The sequence below is a fragment of the Thermobia domestica genome, chromosome 12, assembly GCF_964235325.1.
Source record: "Thermobia domestica chromosome 12, izTheDome1.hap1.1, whole genome shotgun sequence".
NCBI classification, from domain to species: Eukaryota; Metazoa; Arthropoda; class Insecta; order Zygentoma; family Lepismatidae; genus Thermobia; species Thermobia domestica.
Window position 1 is genome coordinate 71,305,348 of NC_137465.1, and position 20,794 is coordinate 71,326,141.

The window sequence follows — 20,794 nt, forward strand, 5'->3', positions numbered from 1 at the left end:
TCGGTTCGGATTGGTTTGGGTTTACAGCTTGAAAATGAAATCTTTACGTTTAATGTCCAACGATTATGCCTGTTAGATTGACGAAGACTGATTAAAACAAGTGAATTATGATGGACGAATTGGTGGAATGAGAAAGTGGGAGTGTCCCAAGAAAACCCACGAGCACAATGTGTCCGTCTGAAGCTTACTTGCCTTGGGAACGAACCAGGCACTCCACCCATCAGATAGTTCAGTAGGCGGGGTCTGAGTTTCGATCCCGGTGGGAGAGCCTTTGAAATATTACATGTCCTCGATGTATCTGTGTTCGGGTCCCTGTCTTTCAAGGTTACTGGAAATACCTGTAAAACGAGAATAGCCGAATATAATAGAGATAAGTTACGGAGATACTTTCGGTATTTTTTAAAATTTAAACTTGAATTATCTGGACTATAGTATTTTATCATAACCGAAATCAGTGTTTCATCGTTGATAAAATATTGGAATCGTAAACGTTGTAATTTGCTACATAGACCAGTGTTTCTTGACTCTTACTTAAAAGAGCAGTCTTAGGGTAGTGGTTTGAGTATTCGTTTCGTGTGTTAGGGGTCCGCGGTTCGAGTTCCTCCGAGGATATCCAGAAAAAATTTATAATTTAGAATGTAGATATTTCTGATATATAACAACATGAAAAATAGTCAATTTCTCTCGTTCTTACAATTTAGAATTGAAACGACTTCTTTCACAAGGGAAAAACTAACAGCATGACGTCACAGTCTACAATCTCGATTCCTACTGTCTGGAAACTTCGCGTGTTTCGCAACCAATTCATGAATACAAACGGGTCATCCTTCAGGCCTAGTATGAGTCATAAATTTGTCTGAAACGTCATTGTGGAATTGTTATTAAGTTCTTCCACTCTTGCTAGAAATAATAATAATATTTTTGTTCGCCATTTTCAACACGTTCCATATATTCGTTCAACAAAAGTTGGTAAATAGGAACTATTCTTTTTTTATATATTTGTTTGTATATTTTGTTTAAATATCAATATAACGCATACATAATCCCGAAAGAAAGGGTGTTACTATGTATCGTGATGAAGACAAATCCTACTTAGCTTCTGTTAAGACATTCGAAGGTTCGATTTTCATATTGTCCAGTAGTTGACACCTTTTCTTCCCTCTTTTCTTTTCAAAGTATCTCTTATAAAGAAATTCATCCTTATCCAAATATTTTTATTTTTCTTAACTTCAGTATGCTTATTTGCATTGGAATAGGACGTAATATTGAGGTCTCAAATATACAGTAATAATAATAATAATAAATAATGGTATTAAAAGTTTTAAAGTTGCCCTAAAATTTGGCAAAACTTACTTAAACGTGGGGATTTCGGAGAAGGAGTTCCGTACCTTCAAGACACACCTGTGCAACTACCCACATTTTGAACAAAAGCTTTCCTCTAAAGTTTCATGTATAAAGTATTCTACTGTATGTTTTAAGGAAAATAGCTGTAATAAAAATAACTGAATATCACTCACCAGTAGGGCATATAATAAACTAATTTTTAGGATATGCAGAGGTAATTATAAAAGCATTGCTACAAAAATACATACACAGATCATAATTCAATGAGCTCTGAAATACAAAGTAACAAAAAGCCTATAAGATTCAGTCTACAGAGCAATTGTTACTTAAAGAATGGACATACACTATTTCGAGAATCGAGACAAGAGGAGAAATGTTTACGATACTTGTCGTCTCGTCTGAATTCTCATCTCCAAAGCGAGACCATAATTTGAGTTAGCCTTGTCCCGTCTCGAGTGTACAATGTTAATTCTCATTTTTTTGTTTGTTTTAAGAACGAGATGAAAAATTCCTCTTCTCGTGGCAACATTAAACAAAACCAAAATATTCTTGCCAAATGTCACGTTTCTGCTTGTAATGGTATGAACTGAGCGATAATTAGCTCCTACCCTTTAATCTTCTACGAGATAACAATAATTATTATTAGTTTATTATTACTACTATTATTATTATTATTCATGAAGATATGATAGTTCAAGTATTGAAACATCCGAGTATTCAAATATCTGAATATAATAAAACGTGTGTCATCGTTGATCAATCGCCATCAAAAATCCTAAAGTAAAAAAATGCCCGACGTGGATTCCAATCACGAACCTCCAGATTACTGATCCAGCACCTTGATCACTGAACCATGATCACTACGCAGTAAATGATTCGTCTTTAGTCTCGTTATTTTAGGTTTCTTTGCCTCCGCTTGCAAAGTTTTATTTCTTCGTTTCAGAACGTCTTTCGTATTCCCTTTATGATGATATAAGTGAATAATCTTCGGCAAAGTTTATATTAATAACTTGAGTTGTTCTTAAACCCTTGGTTCACAAGTTTGTTTCTTCTCCACACGAAACCACAGATATGACTGATTTAATTCTCATACTCTGCATTTGTTTCAAAGCAGTCGCCATTACCTGACCAATGATAATGTCCGCCACGATACATTGTAACTAAGTTACAAGAGGTTTACGTCCTATCTGAATGGCGCATCCACCGAGTCAACATTTGGAATATCCCATTAAGTTAGCTTTCAACGTAGCTAAAGGAAACTATGTGAACGAGTACATAGAGTTCTCCGTAGCAGAATGGATAAAGTCATGCTTCAATAACTACAAGGTTCGTGGTTCGAAACCCGTCCCGGTAGCTTCAGATTCTTTAAATTCTTAATTCCTTAGTTCTCAAGATCTTTCTCTGCCTTCGTAATCATCTGATGCTCTAAAAAGAGTTCTCCACCTTAGTTCGACAACTGCCTAATGTGATCCTCGCAGTTCGAAACTTTCCCTTCTTCTGATTCACAAAATCACAATTTCCGTAATAATACGAGTGCTGTCCGATCATTTTTCCCCAATTCTAAATCTGTGTATATAAATCATCCCTCTCTTTCTCCATACTTGAATCTCTCTCTTTCTCCCTCTCTCTCAATGTCACCCAGAAACTCATATGGCTTGAGATCAAACCTTCGACTCTTCAAACCAAATGATAGCTCTCTAGCAATGTGCTATCGTAACTCTATAGGTTTCTTTTGCTAAAAGCAGTGTCTTTTAGATTTTATTCGGGGGAGGGGTGAGATTTTCCGCCAACATAAGAGTTTCACTTTTTTATTAGTGTATTACTATATATTTGATCAAACAATACCTATTTATGAAGCTGAAGGGAGGGGGAATTAAACCTTCCTGTCCTGCCCAAATGACGCCCCTGGAACATTTGCTTGCAATTACTGAAAAGAAATAAAATGAATCATTGAATAACACTCATTTCTGTCAGCAGATATTTTAGAGCTCTGTGCGTGCATTACAGACTTTAGGAACCTACTGCCGTTATTGGCAATTTCCATAGATTTCTTAGGGAACATCTTACTAGCTTGCAGTCTTTCAAGAAGGGAAAGAATGAAACTAAAGGTCTTTATGAAGTTCTGGGAACATTGCGAGACTTTTTTTTTTTTAATTTTGGTTCTTAAAATATTTCAGAACAAAGAATGAAAAAGACTGTTTTAAATTTATAACGTTGTAAACTTGATTCGTTTCTTCTTCAGCTGAATGGAAAGAGTGTACTACCTCACACACACTGCTTTAGACAAGGAGAGGTGGAGGAGTGGGAGGAGTTGGATTGAATACTAGAAGCAACTAATCGATTGAGACATGTATTTCTGGATGCACAAGTAAACGGGCAAGAGTTTGTTATTAATTTTGACTTAGAATTTGTGTAACGATTTCTATGCCGCGAACTGTACCATTGGAAAGGTCTCTCTATTTTGAAGAAAACGAGATATAAGGCCTGATTCCACGATAAAGAAAGATGATGCTGTAGCCGCGTGACTGAAAGTCTATAATTTAACTTTAAATAGCCGAAATTTAAAAGGGTTAAATAAATTAGTTGCGTTCTACAGATTCATAACTCCAACATACTTTGCTGTAACAAGATGTAATAATGTGACATTTACAATATGATATGGTCATCATGTATGCAAATACAGAAGTTCGTACGAGCTATCAGAGTTGTACTACAGTGTTGCCAACTTATTTTTTCATTGTTTCTGCTTTTTTTCGTATTTTCGTTGTTAAATTACAACAGAAGTAAATGACCTACTGTTTTGTTATTATACTGTTTGAAAGTCCGAAAGATGGTGTATCCTAGAACTGGTAGAGACTCTTCCTACCCACTCTCTTCTTCCCATAAAAAAATGCTGAACTTTGTAACATTTTACTATTTAGTTTTTTGTTCTGCTTTTAAATGAATGTCATAATTATAACTGGAAATTCACTCTGCTGCTGTTAATACAAACTTTGTGTTCTGTAAATCCTGTAAATTTCACTTTGATATCATTCATAGTGGGAAGATTGTGAGGCTCTGAAAACGTGCCGCGGACAACATTGCTCATTTCGGCAAATATTGGACATATGCACTGTGGTGGATATCTTCTTATAACATGAATGCTTTCAAACTTGGTATTTTATTTCTTGATACTAGCCAGCTTATGTGTACTTGAAAATCCACGATGGTCACTGGGAAGACCTTCGAAAATTGGTCGATCTGAAGTGGAATGATCCATAAGTGTATATATATTACACTAGGGGCAAGATCAAGTGAAAAGAAAGAAAGCACTTCGATATTCATATATGCAAATGTCTATCACAATTCCGATTCGATGATATGGTACATTGTTGGAGGGAACAGGACCTATTTTTAGTTTTTTTTTCTTTCCTGCTTTTATATAGTGTTAGTCACAATAAGTTTCCTTTTGTCACAGAAGATTGCGTAAATTTCTTTCTCATTCGAAGGGAGCTGTCGAAATTTCTTAGCTAGAGGCGAAAAACGAGTGTTTCAACCATTCGGTCTGCCTTTTGTTTCTGTACTGAAGAGCTGAATTCTGAATGAGCGTTTCATATATTGTGGTAACATATCCGAGCAACTGCCCGTTGGTTGCACAGTTCCTTGTCAGATCACTAACAATTGTCAACCTACTTATAAGAAATATAAAGTGAATTGGCCTTGAGTGTCGAAATTACTTTGACAGTGCCATGAGAAGATGCTGTAAGTTTTCAAATAGCCCCAAAGCTTGCCTTCTGTTCTCCAAATGTTGTTTTCTGCATTGGTGGCACAAGTTTTCAGTACTTCGGCAAATTTTCAGTTGATTCGCACCCACCAGTATATTCACGAATTCCATTCTAGATGGTGTTATTAGAAAGGCATTCACTGCCCCTATAAACACTCTTCGATATATGGCAAATGTAATAAGATTGCCACAATGTGCAAACAGTTTTATCATGGCACTTACACTGCCACAATGAAATACATCATATCAGGAAAGCATCAGAAAACAGTCTTCCTTCACATAAAGAATAATTCCAGTTACAACCTTCAAATTTGGAATTTATACCTTAAAATCTAAAGTTAATACGCATATAATTCTAGCGAGTGTTAGCGAAGGTTCTACCGTTTGACTCGACCACCATTTGTGTGTCTGTTCATCTGTTCCACGATAACTCTTGTAAAATTTATCCGGATAAAATGGCGTAAAATCCACCCAGTTGTAAGTTTGGAACATATGCATACATATTCAAATATAAAGCATGTAAAAATTATGCAATTATGACAAAACATAATGTATAGTTTCTTTAGGGCATTCTGACCATCGTACAACTTGAAGTTAACATCCGCCAAGAATGAACGTGTAAATTACTTCAGCCCCCACACAATTTTAAAAATATACTCCATGTTAATTTTTTTTTTTTTTTTAAATATGTAATATCAAACATTTTCTTTGAAGCGTGCCAATCTTTCCCTTTGCATAGAGTTAAAAAAAATTAGCAAAACCCCAGCGCTTGGGATTAAAACGAGTCAAGAGAGCGGTGAATCTAAGCCTCCTAATGTGGGATAAATTACTCTACCGCCACCCTCCCAATTAAAAGAAAAAATATATAATCCATGATATGTTTTGTAAAAATAGATTTTCATACAATATTGCGCATATTTGTTTGAAGCTTTACAATTATTCCCACTACCTGATTTAAAACCAATCAAGAACAAGAGAATGAACCTCCCAAGAGGTTTAAAAAAAAGTTTGTTCTATGATAACTGTCGTAAAAACTATTTGATTTTGACAGAATATGGTATAATGTATTTATTGAGGTTTTTGCATAATCATTACTGCTTGGAATTGATCTCAATCAGTATGGGACTCACTTAACCCCATCCCCTATGATTTTCAATGAAAACTTTCGTTAAAAAAAATGAATATAGCTTATTATTTTCTGAGAATTTCCAATCGCCTCAACTGGTTGGAATTGAAATGGGTCAACAATGGGGGAATGAATCCTGTATGATTTTAAATTAAATATTTTCAGTGAAGTTTTATTAAGAAAGAAAAGAAAAATGTACACAGTATGGTGTTTATTTTGTTGGAGAGTAGAGACTTACTCGTATAGTTTGGACATGGCATTAGTGAAAAGGAGTAGGACCGCTCACTTTAACAATGCACAGCTTCACTAGCTATTTAAGCGAACTTCTACCATTCGACTTAACTGGCATTTGTGTGTTTCATGATAGTTCTCGTAAAATTTATCCGATTTTAATTACACCTGGCTTGCCTCAACTTCCGGAAAATCAATCTATGGATCGGCCAGGCGTGACTTTCGTCATCATTTGTTTTCGTTGAGTTCCAAAGGCAAGAGCTGTATATGGAATTTACAATGATTACGTTTTGCATTGACATATAATGAAAGAGAGAATTGCAATTTTAATTTAAATTTCAGAAAACAAGGAACCTTGAAGAGCCAAATAATCGAAGATGAGAAAGGCGAGGAAACGTATTTACGTGAAAATAAATTAAAACACACCGAATTAGGGTAGCAGCAGACGTATTTTTTGGAAGCGAAAATGTGACTTCTGAAACCTTGCACTTGGGTGGACAGCGGAAGTGACGAAATTATTTGACTCGTCCATTATTAGCGGTTGAAATTTGTCGGAAAAGAAATAGAATAAAATCCACCTCATATCGCGTTTGCACTTACATATAATGTGATAAAACTATTATCCAGTATAACAGTAAGAGCTACCCCACTTTGATATTCTCTTAAGGCTTCCCAATCATCTCCGCTATTTCCGGTAGAAACTGGTCCTGGATGCCTAGATGTCGGGTAATCTGCCTATTCTTTAGTTAAAGATATAATGAAAGTAACTTCATTTAAAGTTTTGTTTGCGCTCCTAAAGTCCTCTAAATATGAAGGTTCAAAAAGTTCCCATGTTCGTCTCGAAATCGTGCACGTAAGATCAATAACCTTGTGTACGTTAAATGGAAAATATGACTGCAGCACCGTAATCACTCTTTCTTTTGCAGATGTTGCAATGAATGAAGCAGCGATAATTGCAAAGTAGAATACAGAACAGTGACTCGGTTCCTCTTTCTGTAAGGCAAAACTCCGAAACAAATCCATGAGTAAATGTTTGCGGTATATAGAGAAGAATGTCCGTATATTGTTATTGCTGAGTAGTACAGGTACTACAGATGTGGTCATACGAACATAAGGAATGAAGAAAGACGTGGTAGACCGTCAACAGCAGTAAATGACGAAATGATTTGACAAGTTGGAACACTCAGAATTGAAGATCGCTTGATATCCATGAAAGAAACGCCAGGACGTTCACCTAAATGTAGGTTCCGTGGAAACAATCATACATGATCACTTGCATATGTCAAAGGTGTCTACACAGTGAGTCGCGCGTCTGTTGACACCATTCCACAAGTAACACAGACTGAAGTGCTGAAGATCATTTCTAGACAGAGTTTAAAAAAAGCAGTTTATTTTTTAAAAAAAGCCCAACTCACCTGGGCCCAAATGTTTTTTTTCGTTTTTTTTTTTTTTTTTGAAACATTTCAATATCTTTGGGGTAAAAGTGTTAAAATGTGATTTATATTTCAAGATTATCATTGTCACAACTTACAACAATTTTCTATTCACTGCTGTTTAAAAAAAAAAAAAAAAAAAAAATGGCCACAATTTTGAAATTTAAATTGGATCGTCGAGAAAAGTTCTGCAGCGAATTTAGAATGTCTCGTGCATCTACTCTCAAAATTTCTACTTAAAAGTCCGAAAATTGCCCCCTGTAGCATGGATAACAACTATTTTGAAAAATGGCCGCCATTTTGAAATTTTACGTTAGATTGCTGCCAAAATATGTACAGGTAATTTAGATTATCTCGTGCTTCTACTCTGAAGAACTTCAGCTTGAAAGGCGCTTTGTAGCATGGATAAAAGCTATTTTGAAAAAAAAATAAATAAATAAAAAAAGACGCCATTTTGAAATTTTACGTTGGTATCCCGCCAAAATCTATACAGGAAATTTAAGTGTGTCTCGTGCTTATACCCTGAAAATTTAAACTTAAAAGACCGAAAGTGGTACCCTGTAGTATGTGTGGTACACCAGGGGCGGAGACTTCAAGTGGAGGGGGGGGGGCGGTCAGATCTGATAGAGGTGAAATATTCGTCTAATCATCTAAAGGATGAATGAATAAATGTAGATGGAATCATCCCAGAAGCCTCAATGACATTCGCCAAATGTTTTGTTGAAGTTCACTTCCGATACTTTGTGCGTTCAATTGCGGGAATTTCCCCGAATACTTCTTTCACGACGATTTTTTCCCCCTCGAAAATGCAGCTTTCTTTACTGTACAGCGTGGTCCGGAAGTGGGCGTACCCCTAATTGGTGTTTTCTGGCGGTTTTAGGATGTTAATGGACATTCTTACCTGGAGATGCTTAATGAGTGGTTGGTGCCTCAACTGGAAGAAAATGATATCAAAGACACTGTTATAATACAGCAAAATGGAGCACCAGCGGACTTCGCGATTCACGTGCGCAATTATCGGAGTCAGACATTTCTTGGCCGCTGGATTGGAAGAGGTTATGCATCTTCACCAGCTCCCTTTGCCTGGTCTTCAAGAAGTCCCAATCTGACGACACCTGGGGTTTTATAAAGCAACAAGTAAGAAACACTCGATATCACACAACGCAGGAATTACGAGCAGCTGTGGAACACGCCTTCACCCTCGTGACTCCAAAGTATCTCCGCAAAACATCTGCGAGAACTTAGCGCAGAATTCAGCTATGCTACGACATGGATGGTAATCTTCCCGATGTTTATGACTCTTTAAGACTTCAAGGTAACTGTGTACAGACATTCTACCATAACTAACACTATACTGTTGAAACTAAAGAGGGGAGGGGGGGTACGTTCACTTTCGGATCACCCTGTATATCGAAACTTCAACTAGTACGTAATTTTGAATTAAGCACTTGAAATAGTAAGCGTTACGTAGTCTTTGGAACTCCGAACATTAAGCTTTTAAATTTGAAAAGAATTTGACACCGGTTTTTTTCGGGCTGGGCCCACTTGGGGAAACCCTGTTGCTAGACCTCGCTAATAATCTTTTTTTCTCAGTACTGACAATGGATGAAACGTGGATTCGTCACTTTGCAAAGCAAAGAAAGTACGAAATAGTGGAAGCATTCTGATCCTGCGTTCCTAAAAGGGCAACAGTACAAACGTCTGTAAAGAAAGCCATGTCTGTTTTTATTTTATTTTTTTGGGTGGGGGAGGGGAGAACATACTGTTATGGCTATAGATTATTTACTTAATACCTACACAATTGCTGGGGAATATTACGCAAACCTTCTGACCAAATTGCGTGACAAAATTAAACATTGCAGACGAGGAATACTGTCGAAAGGTGTGCTCATCCTACATGGCAACGCGTCTGTCCATGCATCCCATTTCCTTCTTATCAAAGCATATCAATACGACTATGACAATCTTTTGTCGTATCCTCCGTATTTCCCCATATTGCACCTTCGGAATTCTTCCTCTTCCCTAATGTAAAAAGGTTTTTGTAGAGCAAGCATTTTTAGGATGACAATGACGTCATTTCCTTGAGAGAGGCGCGGCTCAATGTCCAATCCATACAGTGTTATGGCATTTGCAAGTGCTTGTTACGGTGGGAAAATTTTTGATGGGTAACTTTGGATGGGACGTAGGAAAGACATAATATTTCTGTCAAGTTTCAATCCTTTCCAAGTATCTGAACTAAGTGAATATGGAAACTTTTTGACCCTCCCCCACCTCGTATTGACTTTTATTTTGCCTATTTCGGTCTAACGCCGATCTTTATGTTAATATACAAGGGTTGGATTTTTAGTAATGGCAACAACGGTATATGTTGAAAAGTAGAGCACTTACAAGGTTCGAAGTTTTAGAGACCACCAGCATCGTGTAATCACGCGTTGCCAGCGATGTGGAAGCCGCTGGATGCCATTGGCAGTGCCTAATCTCTGAAAAGTGCGGATGGAGCGATCGGTCGCCCGGAGGAGATCATCAACTGTACGGAAGAGTGCCCCACGAAATGGTTCCTTCATATGCGGGAAGAGGTCGTAGTAGCAGGAACTTAAATCTGGAAAATACGGGGGGTGATACAGCACTTCCCAGCTCCAACGATGCAACAAATTAGTAACCGCACCTGCTGAATGTGCCCTTGCATTGTCATGCAGAATGATGGGTGGGTTCGTCAGGAAGTGGTGTCGTTTTCGTCTTACAGGTGCTCGCAGATTATTTTGCAAAAAATTGCAGTAGTATTCTGCACTAACGGTATGTCCTTGAGGGACGGTATGGTTTATGATTACACTATCCCAGTCGTATGCAATGATGAACATAGCTTTCACATTGGTTGGGGTATTCCGAACTGTTGTTTTTCTCGGTGATCCAGGATGACGCCACTCGTTTGATTGCCGTTTCAGCTGTGGTTCATACACTCTGGCCCAGGTCTCATCAATAGCAATGATCCGCCGTAATAAGGCCTCACCTTCATGTTGATAACGTTCCAAGTGTGTTCGAGCGGCATCATATCGCAGCCACTTGTGTTGTTCAGTCAGATCACGTGGAACCTACCTTAAGGCGATTTTACGCAATCCCAGGTTGTTCTTCAGAATTTTCAGCACAGTCGAATGCGCTAGTCCTGTATCTTGGCCAATTGACGAATGGTGGCGTTCCGATCCGCTAGCACGTTCACGTTTTGCACATCATCCTCACTTACAGGAGGATGGCCGGAGCGAGGCGTGTCTGTGACATTTTGTTGTCCGTCATTAAAGGCTTTGACCCACTTTGCTAGTGTACGGATGACTTGCACCGCAAATATCTTGCAATACTTCGTATTACGGTTCTGCATTTCTACCTCTAGCGCATGCAATTTTCAACCATCTCCTCTGATCTTGCTTCGTAAACATGACTGTATTCCCCGAGCACTCACGCAGCGTGACTGTAGTCCACGAGCACTCACTCAGCCTTCTAACTGCTAGCGCTGCGCGCGCATGGAGGGGACGGCAGGCGAGTTCATGTGCTCTGAGGGAGGGTCGGCATTTAACCTACTGCTGGTATGAATTATAATGGATTGCTTTGTTCCCGAGTATATGTATAGCAGTGTTGCCATTACTAAAAATCTAACCCTTGTATATATCGTCATCATAAGTATTCTGCCATTATTGGCAGGTCACTTGCCGCAACTGAGAAGCTTTCATGCTCCATGGTCTTCCGCTAATCTTTTCGTCTTCACGTACGATTTTTCTGTTTCGATATTGTCCATTAATTGTAGTCTTCTTAGCTCCTCCCTCTCTTTCCTGCTACTATACCCTCTAGCACGTCCCTCGTGATACAGTTCCTTCTTAGCCAATGTCCCAACCAGTTTCTCTTACTCTTCTTAATAATATCTAAAATTGTCCTTTTCTCCACACCCACATTTCGAAAGCTTCAGAGTCGTTTTTCATTATTTTTGCGTAATGTTCGTGTTTTTGACCCATACAGTACAATACTCCACACGAAGCATTTTTTGAGTCTCTCAACTCTTTATTCAAAGTCCCACAAAATAGTATTTTCTTTCTCCTGAAGACTTCCTTCGTCATTCCTATCCTTGCTCTTATGTCACATTTACACTTCATATCATTACTAATAATAGTACTAAAGTATCAAAAACTAGTCATTTGTTCTATTTTCTCCCCTTCTACTTCTATTTTTGACACCGACAGCTTCGTTCCAGTCACTATAGCTTTCATTTTTCTTAATGCATATAAGCAGTGTTCTTTTTCGGTAAGATCAGTGCTTTATAAAATCAGTTTATCTCTGCACTAGTACGTTTTACTTTCAAAAGCATGTAGGACAAGTTTTAATTCCCAGAATTGAGTATCTTGCTATTTGCTGTAGACCGTATATTTCAAAATGACTATGTTTACATACAGATCAAGATCAGCCGAATATCCCTCCCCCTTGGAAAAATCGAGTTGCAGATGTCGCATACGTTACCTCTCTCCCTCTATCCCATCGTAGCGCTTAACAACCAAATATTCCAGCATCAATTCCATAAGTAAACTTTATTTTATAAACTCTGCAGAACATCGATGAATTGCGTGAAAATGTTTTTGAAGCATATTCAGACAGTGAAGCATAAATCTGCAGTGTGTCTGTAGACAAAATCAAGTGAGTTAATATAAACTCTCATTTTTTTCGTACACAAATTCCAAACGCCGTCTGGATTTTCACTTGATTTGTGTAAACTAGGGATAGTCAAATCCGGATTTTTTAAATCTGGATTCCAGATAGTAAATCGGAAAAAATCCGATTTCGGATAAGCTCCAGATATTGGAGGAAATCCGGATATCGGATAAAATCCGAATATCGGAGGAAATTCGTATATGGGATAAAATCCGGGTATCGGAGGAAATCCGTATATCGAATAAAATCCGGATTCCAGGAAAAAATGCTTATTTATTCAGTTCGCATGTAAAATCACACTCTTCAGTATTATGGGCAAAAGATAACGGAGAACACCACTTGCACGAACAGAGATCAAATGCTCAATAGCATTGCCACGTCTCGATCCAGTACAGGTTTGCTTTTATAAAGCCATTTTGGAAATTTTAAATAATTACTCTATCAATATGTGTCTGATTCTGTATGGATCACTCCATTTAAAATCTCCTAATTTCAAGCCGTAGAGCATGTAACAGTTTACGGCCCACCACTTCAAGGAACTTCCTGAAATTCTTATTGGAAGTTCAGCCAACTATAAGTCAGTTGATTAATTGTTGTTGATTTTTTTCTCATATGCAGACACTAATAAGAAATGCACACAAATGTTCTTCACCATATGCTCTTCTATATCTTCTGTCTGCTATAACAAGTTCTTTACTACGCCGTGTTTTTCTTCATGACTTTTTCTGTATTGCAAACAATGTTACCAACCGTCCGGTTTCAACCGAATATTGGTTTTACTATTTGTTACCTGGTGCGTGGTTCATTAATCAGATCGGACACCTTTTGTTTGGTTCTTTTATTTACAAGAAATACGCGTATATTTTTAGCTATAGATATGTTGATTAGTTAGCTAATTTTGTAATTAGGTCATATTACAGTGGCTGTAGTCCAAATTCAATGAGTATTGTGCACCATCATATTTACTATTCTCCCAAGCAACTCGTACATAGAAAAGATTAAAAGTAGGATGAAACACGTATAGAGTAATAATAGACTGCTGTACTTTTAGTGTATTTTTTCCTATCTCATGTCATTTATTGAATTTTTAGATTATTTAAGAAATATAAGAGCCAAACAGATTCTTGACTATGCAAAATCTACTGTATGAAAACTTTGACTTCAAAAAATAATTAGTGTTCCCCACGAGACAGAAGTACATTTTCAAATTTGAGACGAGACGATTTTTTTAAATTTCGTAGGCAACATTAGTTCCTCAATTCTTAGATCTCAGACTCCGTTTAATGTAACTTGGTTCAGAGTATAAAAGCTATAAATTGATAAAATGATTGTACGAACATAATATAAATCTTTCAGTTTTACGTTCAACGATTATGCCAGACAGGCTAAAGGAGATGGTGATGATAAGAATGATTGAAATGGTGGAATGAAGGAAGTGGAAGGAAACAGAGAACCTTGGGAAAACCTACGCCCTTGGTGTTTGTCCACCTCAGAGCTCACTTGGCGCGAGCTGGGATCGAACCAGGACCTCACACACCAAAGGTAAACACTCCACCACTGAGCAACCGTGACCCCTGTACAATTGTAATAAAGATTAATCTTTAAAGATATGTAAGTCAATACATAATATACTCCAATAACAAACATGGTTTAAGTGATGTTATATCCTTTCGTGAACTTCTCGTGATAGGAAGGATTTTGATAATTTCTAAATGAAATTAACAAAAATCATAGCATAAATTTTGTACATAAATTTACAAAACGAGCTGAGAAACTTTATTCTAGTCTCGTCTAGTCCCTGGGCAACACTAAAAATAGTTATAAATTTTGTTACAAAATGTTATAAGCTGAGTAGAATTTCTCCGTTTTAGTTAAGCAAAACTGAAATATGAAACTTAAGCAATAGTGCTATTTATTTTAATTTCTTATTTCACTGATAACATTTATTAAAAGTTTTAGGTTGTGTTGTAGCGCTACAAGAAGGAAACATATTTATTTAGTAGTCTATCAAATAGTATACAAAATTTACTGTTGTTTTGTAGTTTTGTGCAGTTAGACTATAATGTCCTTTGTCAATAATCTTATTTGTTGATTCAAGAATTCTTTGAAATAAGAGTATTATTTACCCTGCTAACCTTATTTAATTTACAGGTATAGCTCAGAACTGGAAAAGGAATGTGGCAGTTTAACGAAAACATAAATAGCTATGTAATTCTTATTGTTGTTAATGTAATTGTATAGTATAATAATGAAAATTGTACTATAACCTTTCTCAGTACCACTCAGTAGAAAGGAAAGAAACAATACTAAATATGTTAGCTAAAATTGTTGCTGATGGCAATATCCTTCTTTGTACTTTAGATATAAGTATTTGAGGCAGACCTTGAATTGTGGCATATGTCAAGTTGACTACAAAAGAGGCACCATTTATAATAGGCAAGCAACGATGCTACAATGAAGTAGAGTTCTCCATGGTCGATTGATGAAAACCAACACATTTACGATCATGTTCATTAGTTTATATATATGTATAAACGAGGGTCCAGAAAATAGAGACCGTTTAGTTAAACAAAATGAACAACACAATATTTATTGAAAAAACAAATTTGTTATACACCTGAAGCTTTCCTCACTTCATAGGAAGCGTATAACATGGGAATTCTGTAGCTCGTGAACAGATACAAATGTTTAAATGAAGGTAGTGATTATGTACAGAAGTGAGTTTTTAATAAATATTATGTTTTTCATTTCGTATAACTAAAACAGTCTTTATGATGATCCCTGTAGTGTCACACTCTGACTCACCTGGAAGCAGATGTACACTTAACAAACTATATAAAATGTACATAAAATGGGAAAAACGATGGACCTTGAAAAACATTCTTGTTCATAGTTGTGTAGACAAAGAGGATGACTCATATACCCTCCCCCCCCCTCAATCATTACAATGATATTGAAAATTGACTCTGCTTGCATATTTGAGATCCCGATGTTACAAAGGTTGTTTTTTAATTTTTATTTTTTAAAATGATTTATCAGGAAATACAATGACTGTATAAGTCATGTGCAAACTTCCTTCTCAAAAGCTCTATCTTTAACCCAGAAGCTCTCAGCTCTCTAATGTAGTCACAAAGTCACGTGCCTTCCCAATCAATACGAAGACAAATGTTAAAAAGAACAATTATGGACATTTCTTGCTGTACGGGAACAAGAAACAACTGCACATTTTTTTATATGGACTCGGCAACCTTGATTGATGTCCACGAGAGATTTGGCAACATAATCTAAGTCAAGATGCGTGATGTTACATCCTGTACAGTATACTGGCTTGGCTCATCCTTGTATTAGCCTTTCTCACAAAACATTTGTTTTAAACTCCTACATTTATGTAGAATGGGTTACAAGTATAATCACATTTTTTACCGTGACTGAATAAATTTGTTTTATACCTAACTACGTGCAGCGGGCGGGAGAGGAGGAAGTGCGGTGAAGCTTTTAAGCTGAGTGCTGATAATGAGACTACACACAAGCAAGATGGGAGATATTTATTGCTAATCGCGGAAAAAAGGCTAACTAGTATTATATAAAAGGCAAATGGAATTCGCAGTAGATTTTTGAAGGATTGTGCGTGCTCATATACAAATTATTATGAAGAAAAATAAAGTAAAATATTTTCTTAGTGCACTTTACAATTTTGGAAGATAATAACACCTGATTTGTGTTTACAAAACTTTTTTTAAGCATTTAGTATATTAATATTTTTGAAGTACATTTTAAATTGATTTACCTCTGAAATGTTACTATGATAGTAAGCATGCAAAGCCATAGACAAATATATAAGTGTTGCACTTGCAACTCAAATAAATAATTATAAAATACCAGTAAGTAGAGACTAGTCAATTGTTAAGTCATGTAGGGCAAGTTTAAAATCGGAAACACTCAAGGGATTTCAGTAAATTCGGTCTCCGCTAGATTTACGGAACTCATGCATATTTTAAAGCTTTTTCGTAGATATGTGGTTAACAAATGCATATTCGACATGGGATAACAGTAGGTCTACATTTTGGTACTGAAATGAATTGTCGAGTGAATTACTCATTTATTTTAAGGCGGATTTCTTGTTTAAAGCCCCTTTTGGCACCGAGCGGCAATGTACTGCTAAAATGTTTGGAGGTACTCGGTAAAATATTTTCAGAAACATAGCGTATACCCACCATTACATCTCTGATTTAAAATGAGTATACGCGAACCATAAAAATATTAGGTGGGTATACGCCATATACCGTTCATTACATTCTTAGTACCAAGACAAGCATAATCGTCGAATGTTAATTGATATAAAAACCAATCAAATTTCTAGTTATTTTGTTGTTTGTAGTTGATACAATAAGAGATGTAGATTCACAATTCAGTGGGATCCAAATCAGATATACTTTCAATGGAAATCAACGAAGATGTACGCTACTTTATAGCATATTACTTATTCCTCTGGAGTTCACTTTGAATTGTTCGTAAAAAAGCTAGAGAATAATGAAACCGTAGAACTCATCGCTTCAATACCAGGTTATTATCACAGGTAAGATTAATTTCGATAGCTTAAACTGTCCAGTTAACATGGTGAATATGTTGACGATTTCTAAATATTAGCACACACCATTTCTATGGAGTGTTCGTTTGGAGTAAATAACTGTTGACAGTTCCATTTCACGATCTGAATATTTCAGTTGTCAGTTTCACAAGAGCGATCATTTCTAACAGATTCGAATAGCTTATGTATGTTCTAATGAAACATTACTTTCATGTAGTAAAAACACTATGTCACTGTTCGTTAATAGTTACACGCTGTAGTTTTAAACTTCCGCGATGTTACACGCAATTAAATGTATTTTTCACGAAGATTCTTTGCCTGACTACTACAATACTAACGTTTTAAGTCACACAAGACCTAGTACCAGATTTAACTTCGGATGACGTCATAGTCTGACAAGCATTCATGAAGAGGGGAGAACGCGTAATAAAAATATGAGTTCAAACATCGATCATAATAATCTGAAAATTTGGTTCGTACCACTCTCGTCGTCGTCGTCGTCGTCGTTGTTGTTGTTGTTGTTGTTGTTGTTTTGTTTTGTTATTATTATTATTATTATTATTATTATTATTATTATTATTATTATTATTATTAAAGGCCGATTGTCACCATTTACTCTAAATGGAAATCATGGGAAAATCCAACCTAAGTTATAATCTCTGTACTTAGATATTAATTTTTCTTTTTCTCCAAACTGTTTCTGCAATATCAAACACTAGCTTGTATATTTTCATAAGAGGTAATTTCGAAATTATTTCCTATTACACATAGAATATTCATGTGAAGTTAAAACAATTTTTTTATTTAATATTATAAATATACATATAATATAGCAATAAATGAGTACTTAAAAGCATGTTCTTAAAAACACAATTTTACATGGAAATCTGCCAATTTTTGTTACAAAAATCTAACGATTCTTATATGATATACAAAAAACACACACACAACCGTTTATTTTACTGCTTGAAAAGTTTTTCCTAAAAATAAGTGAATAATACCACCTATCTATAAATGCAGGTTGCTGGTCTGCTAATACACACAATGTTAAGACAGTACCACACCACGACTTTGACATTTTTAAAATTTATAATACTTTTGAGATCCCTAACGCATCCTTAACCATAAAGTCTCTCAACGCCCACAATGCATTGACAAGATTCCCATGACTTCCCACACCGTTTCCGAGCCAATGAGCAGGTAACCTGTTATTGTCTGCTGGAGTCGTATTTTCCGGCGCAGCCTTTAGATGCTTGTCCCAATTTGAAACATATCGATTTTCAGCCTGCAAGCCTTCTATATACCTGAAGCACAAACAAAATTATTTTAATAGAAACAATAAATTATATATTTTTTAAAAAAGAAGAATAACTCGGATTATGAAACACTTCAAAAATATTATAATATTACTTTCAAAACTATTACTTGCAAGTATATGTGCATAAATAAATACTATGTTACAGTTAGGAAAAAATAAATATGATAGATACCATCTGCTAGTTAACAATGTACGAGGGCTATCCAGAAAGTAATAGACGTTTTAAAATAAGAAAATACGAGGAAAAAAACAAACCAAATTCTATTATATACATTTGAAAGGTACATTCTTAAGCTATTATTCCAAATAATTGCCATGCAAATTAAGGCACTTATCATACTGTGGCACAAGTTTTTCAGTACTGTCACAGTAGAAATTTGCGCATGCGATTTCAACCACTGGCTTACACCGGCATGTAGTTCGGCGTCAGTATCAAAGCGTTTTGTAAGAGCCATGTTTTCATAGCTGGGAAGAGGTGGTAAGTCGCAAGGCGCCAAATCCAGATTGTATGGTGGGTGATCGAATACCTCCCATCTTAAACTATTCAAAAGTTCTCGGGTATGCTTGGCCGTGTGTGGACGTGCGTTGTCGTGAAAAAAACACCACCTTCGCATTAAGTTTTCCCTAGTGCTTATTCTGATTCACAAATCTTAACTTTGTGAACCAAAGACTAATCACAGACGGCACCGCACAAGAGGCGGGATTTTCTACTGCAGCGCACATTGTAACACGTCACAGAAAGCACAGTACGAGCATGACAGTCCTCAGGCTACCGCAGCTGGATGCGTACTGAGTGTGACAACGTTCTGATACATATGGCGACTCTAGCCCCGCCCACTGCTGCGATAGGCAAAATCGTCTGGTACTTTCTGGACTGCCCTCGTATTTTGTTATATATACACAGTGCCTAAAATATTTTCTTATAGCAGAATAAAAAATGTGAATTATTATTGGCAACGAAGGACATACTTTCATCCCCACAAAAGTTCATATTTTTTGTTTTTTCATAAACTACGCAAGAGAACCATGTTATTTTGTTCAGATCGATGTCTCTATCAACTAATAAATGTCTTATCTTCAGACAATACTACAGTTTAACAGAAATTAAAATTTAATAGCTAATGATAATTTTAGGCTATGATTTCATTACTTATAGTATGTACCGTCATATTGCTAGTGATATAGTGAAGAATTTAACGAAGGTATGCTTCAGTATCAGTTCCACCTCACTAACTGGCATGGGTCTTGTACAGCAGCAAATTTTAGGTTTTCAGAGAAATTCATTTTTCTCGAAAACTACGCAGAGCTTTTACATTCACGCATATCATTTTATTCAGCTCAATACGATCTATCCATTCGTATATGTCTCATCTTTGGACATATTTTCCCGTTAAACGCTAATAATACTGCAGAATTTTGTTCTTCAAAAAATGTAACACTAATTATTTAATCTTCACAGCTGTTCCCATAGAAACTCAAAATATCTTTATATTGTATTCTTAACAGTTTAATGTGTCTCATTTTACAAGTGCAACAAATAAACTGACAATACAATATTTTTTCATAAATAACGACGTATGTTGATAATTAGGGGTCTCTAGTGATAAATATCCCTGGTTCGACCCTAAGACACATAAATTTAGAGTTATGATCCTACAAGGAACAAAGAATGTACTCTGTTGCCATTTCACATGTAAACACTAATGCATTGGAACTGTAATGCAACTCGAATTTAATTCACGTAAAACTGGGTATATCTATTGGGAAAGTTCGTCTATGTGGAAAGGGGAGGGGACACATCTATGTGTAATAATATTTAAATGGAGTGAGCTACAAACAAGAATTCGAGAAGCTCTTAAACAGTTTGCAACAATTATAGAATGGCAACGGAAATTACTTAAATCCGTCAGTTATGATTGTTTCTGAAATTGCAGCACTATTAAAATGCCTTATACAGTTGCTCAGCAGATTTAAAAATTCTACAAAATCTACACGGAGAACTTCGACAATCGTGTGAAATTATCCATACATAATCAGGTTAAATCCTGAAGGATTCAAGAATTGGAAAGTAGTAATTGTGTACCATATTAGTGATAATATTAGTGATAATCACAAATTCACTGAAGAAATTTTCGGTTGGAAAAATTTTCCATACTTTCATGCTTTTAGTGGTTATATTTCACCGACTACTGTATAGTGCTTTGCATACATAATCCAGCTTTACGGACAGAACTCAAAAAACAAGACTAGTTAGTATCTATCAAAACTGATGGTTGGAGAACTATACGAAATGTAATTTATAGTA

The 20,794-nt window shown here is 36.1% G+C and overlaps 1 protein-coding gene across 5 annotated transcripts in view; it reads right to left on the minus strand.

The window, feature by feature from the left end:
* Window positions 1-17,952: 17,952 nt before the first annotated feature.
* polybromo (protein) overlaps window positions 17,953-20,794 on the minus strand; it is a 251,788-nt gene continuing 248,946 nt past the window's right edge. For all 5 annotated transcript variants that reach the window (XM_081733781.1, XM_081733778.1, XM_081733782.1 and 2 more), the window contains one exon: window positions 17,953-18,475. In XM_081733781.1, coding sequence (XP_081589907.1) covers window positions 18,259-18,475 — 217 coding nt within the window. In that variant the 3' untranslated portion in view covers window positions 17,953-18,258. The remainder of the gene's footprint in view (window positions 18,476-20,794) is intronic.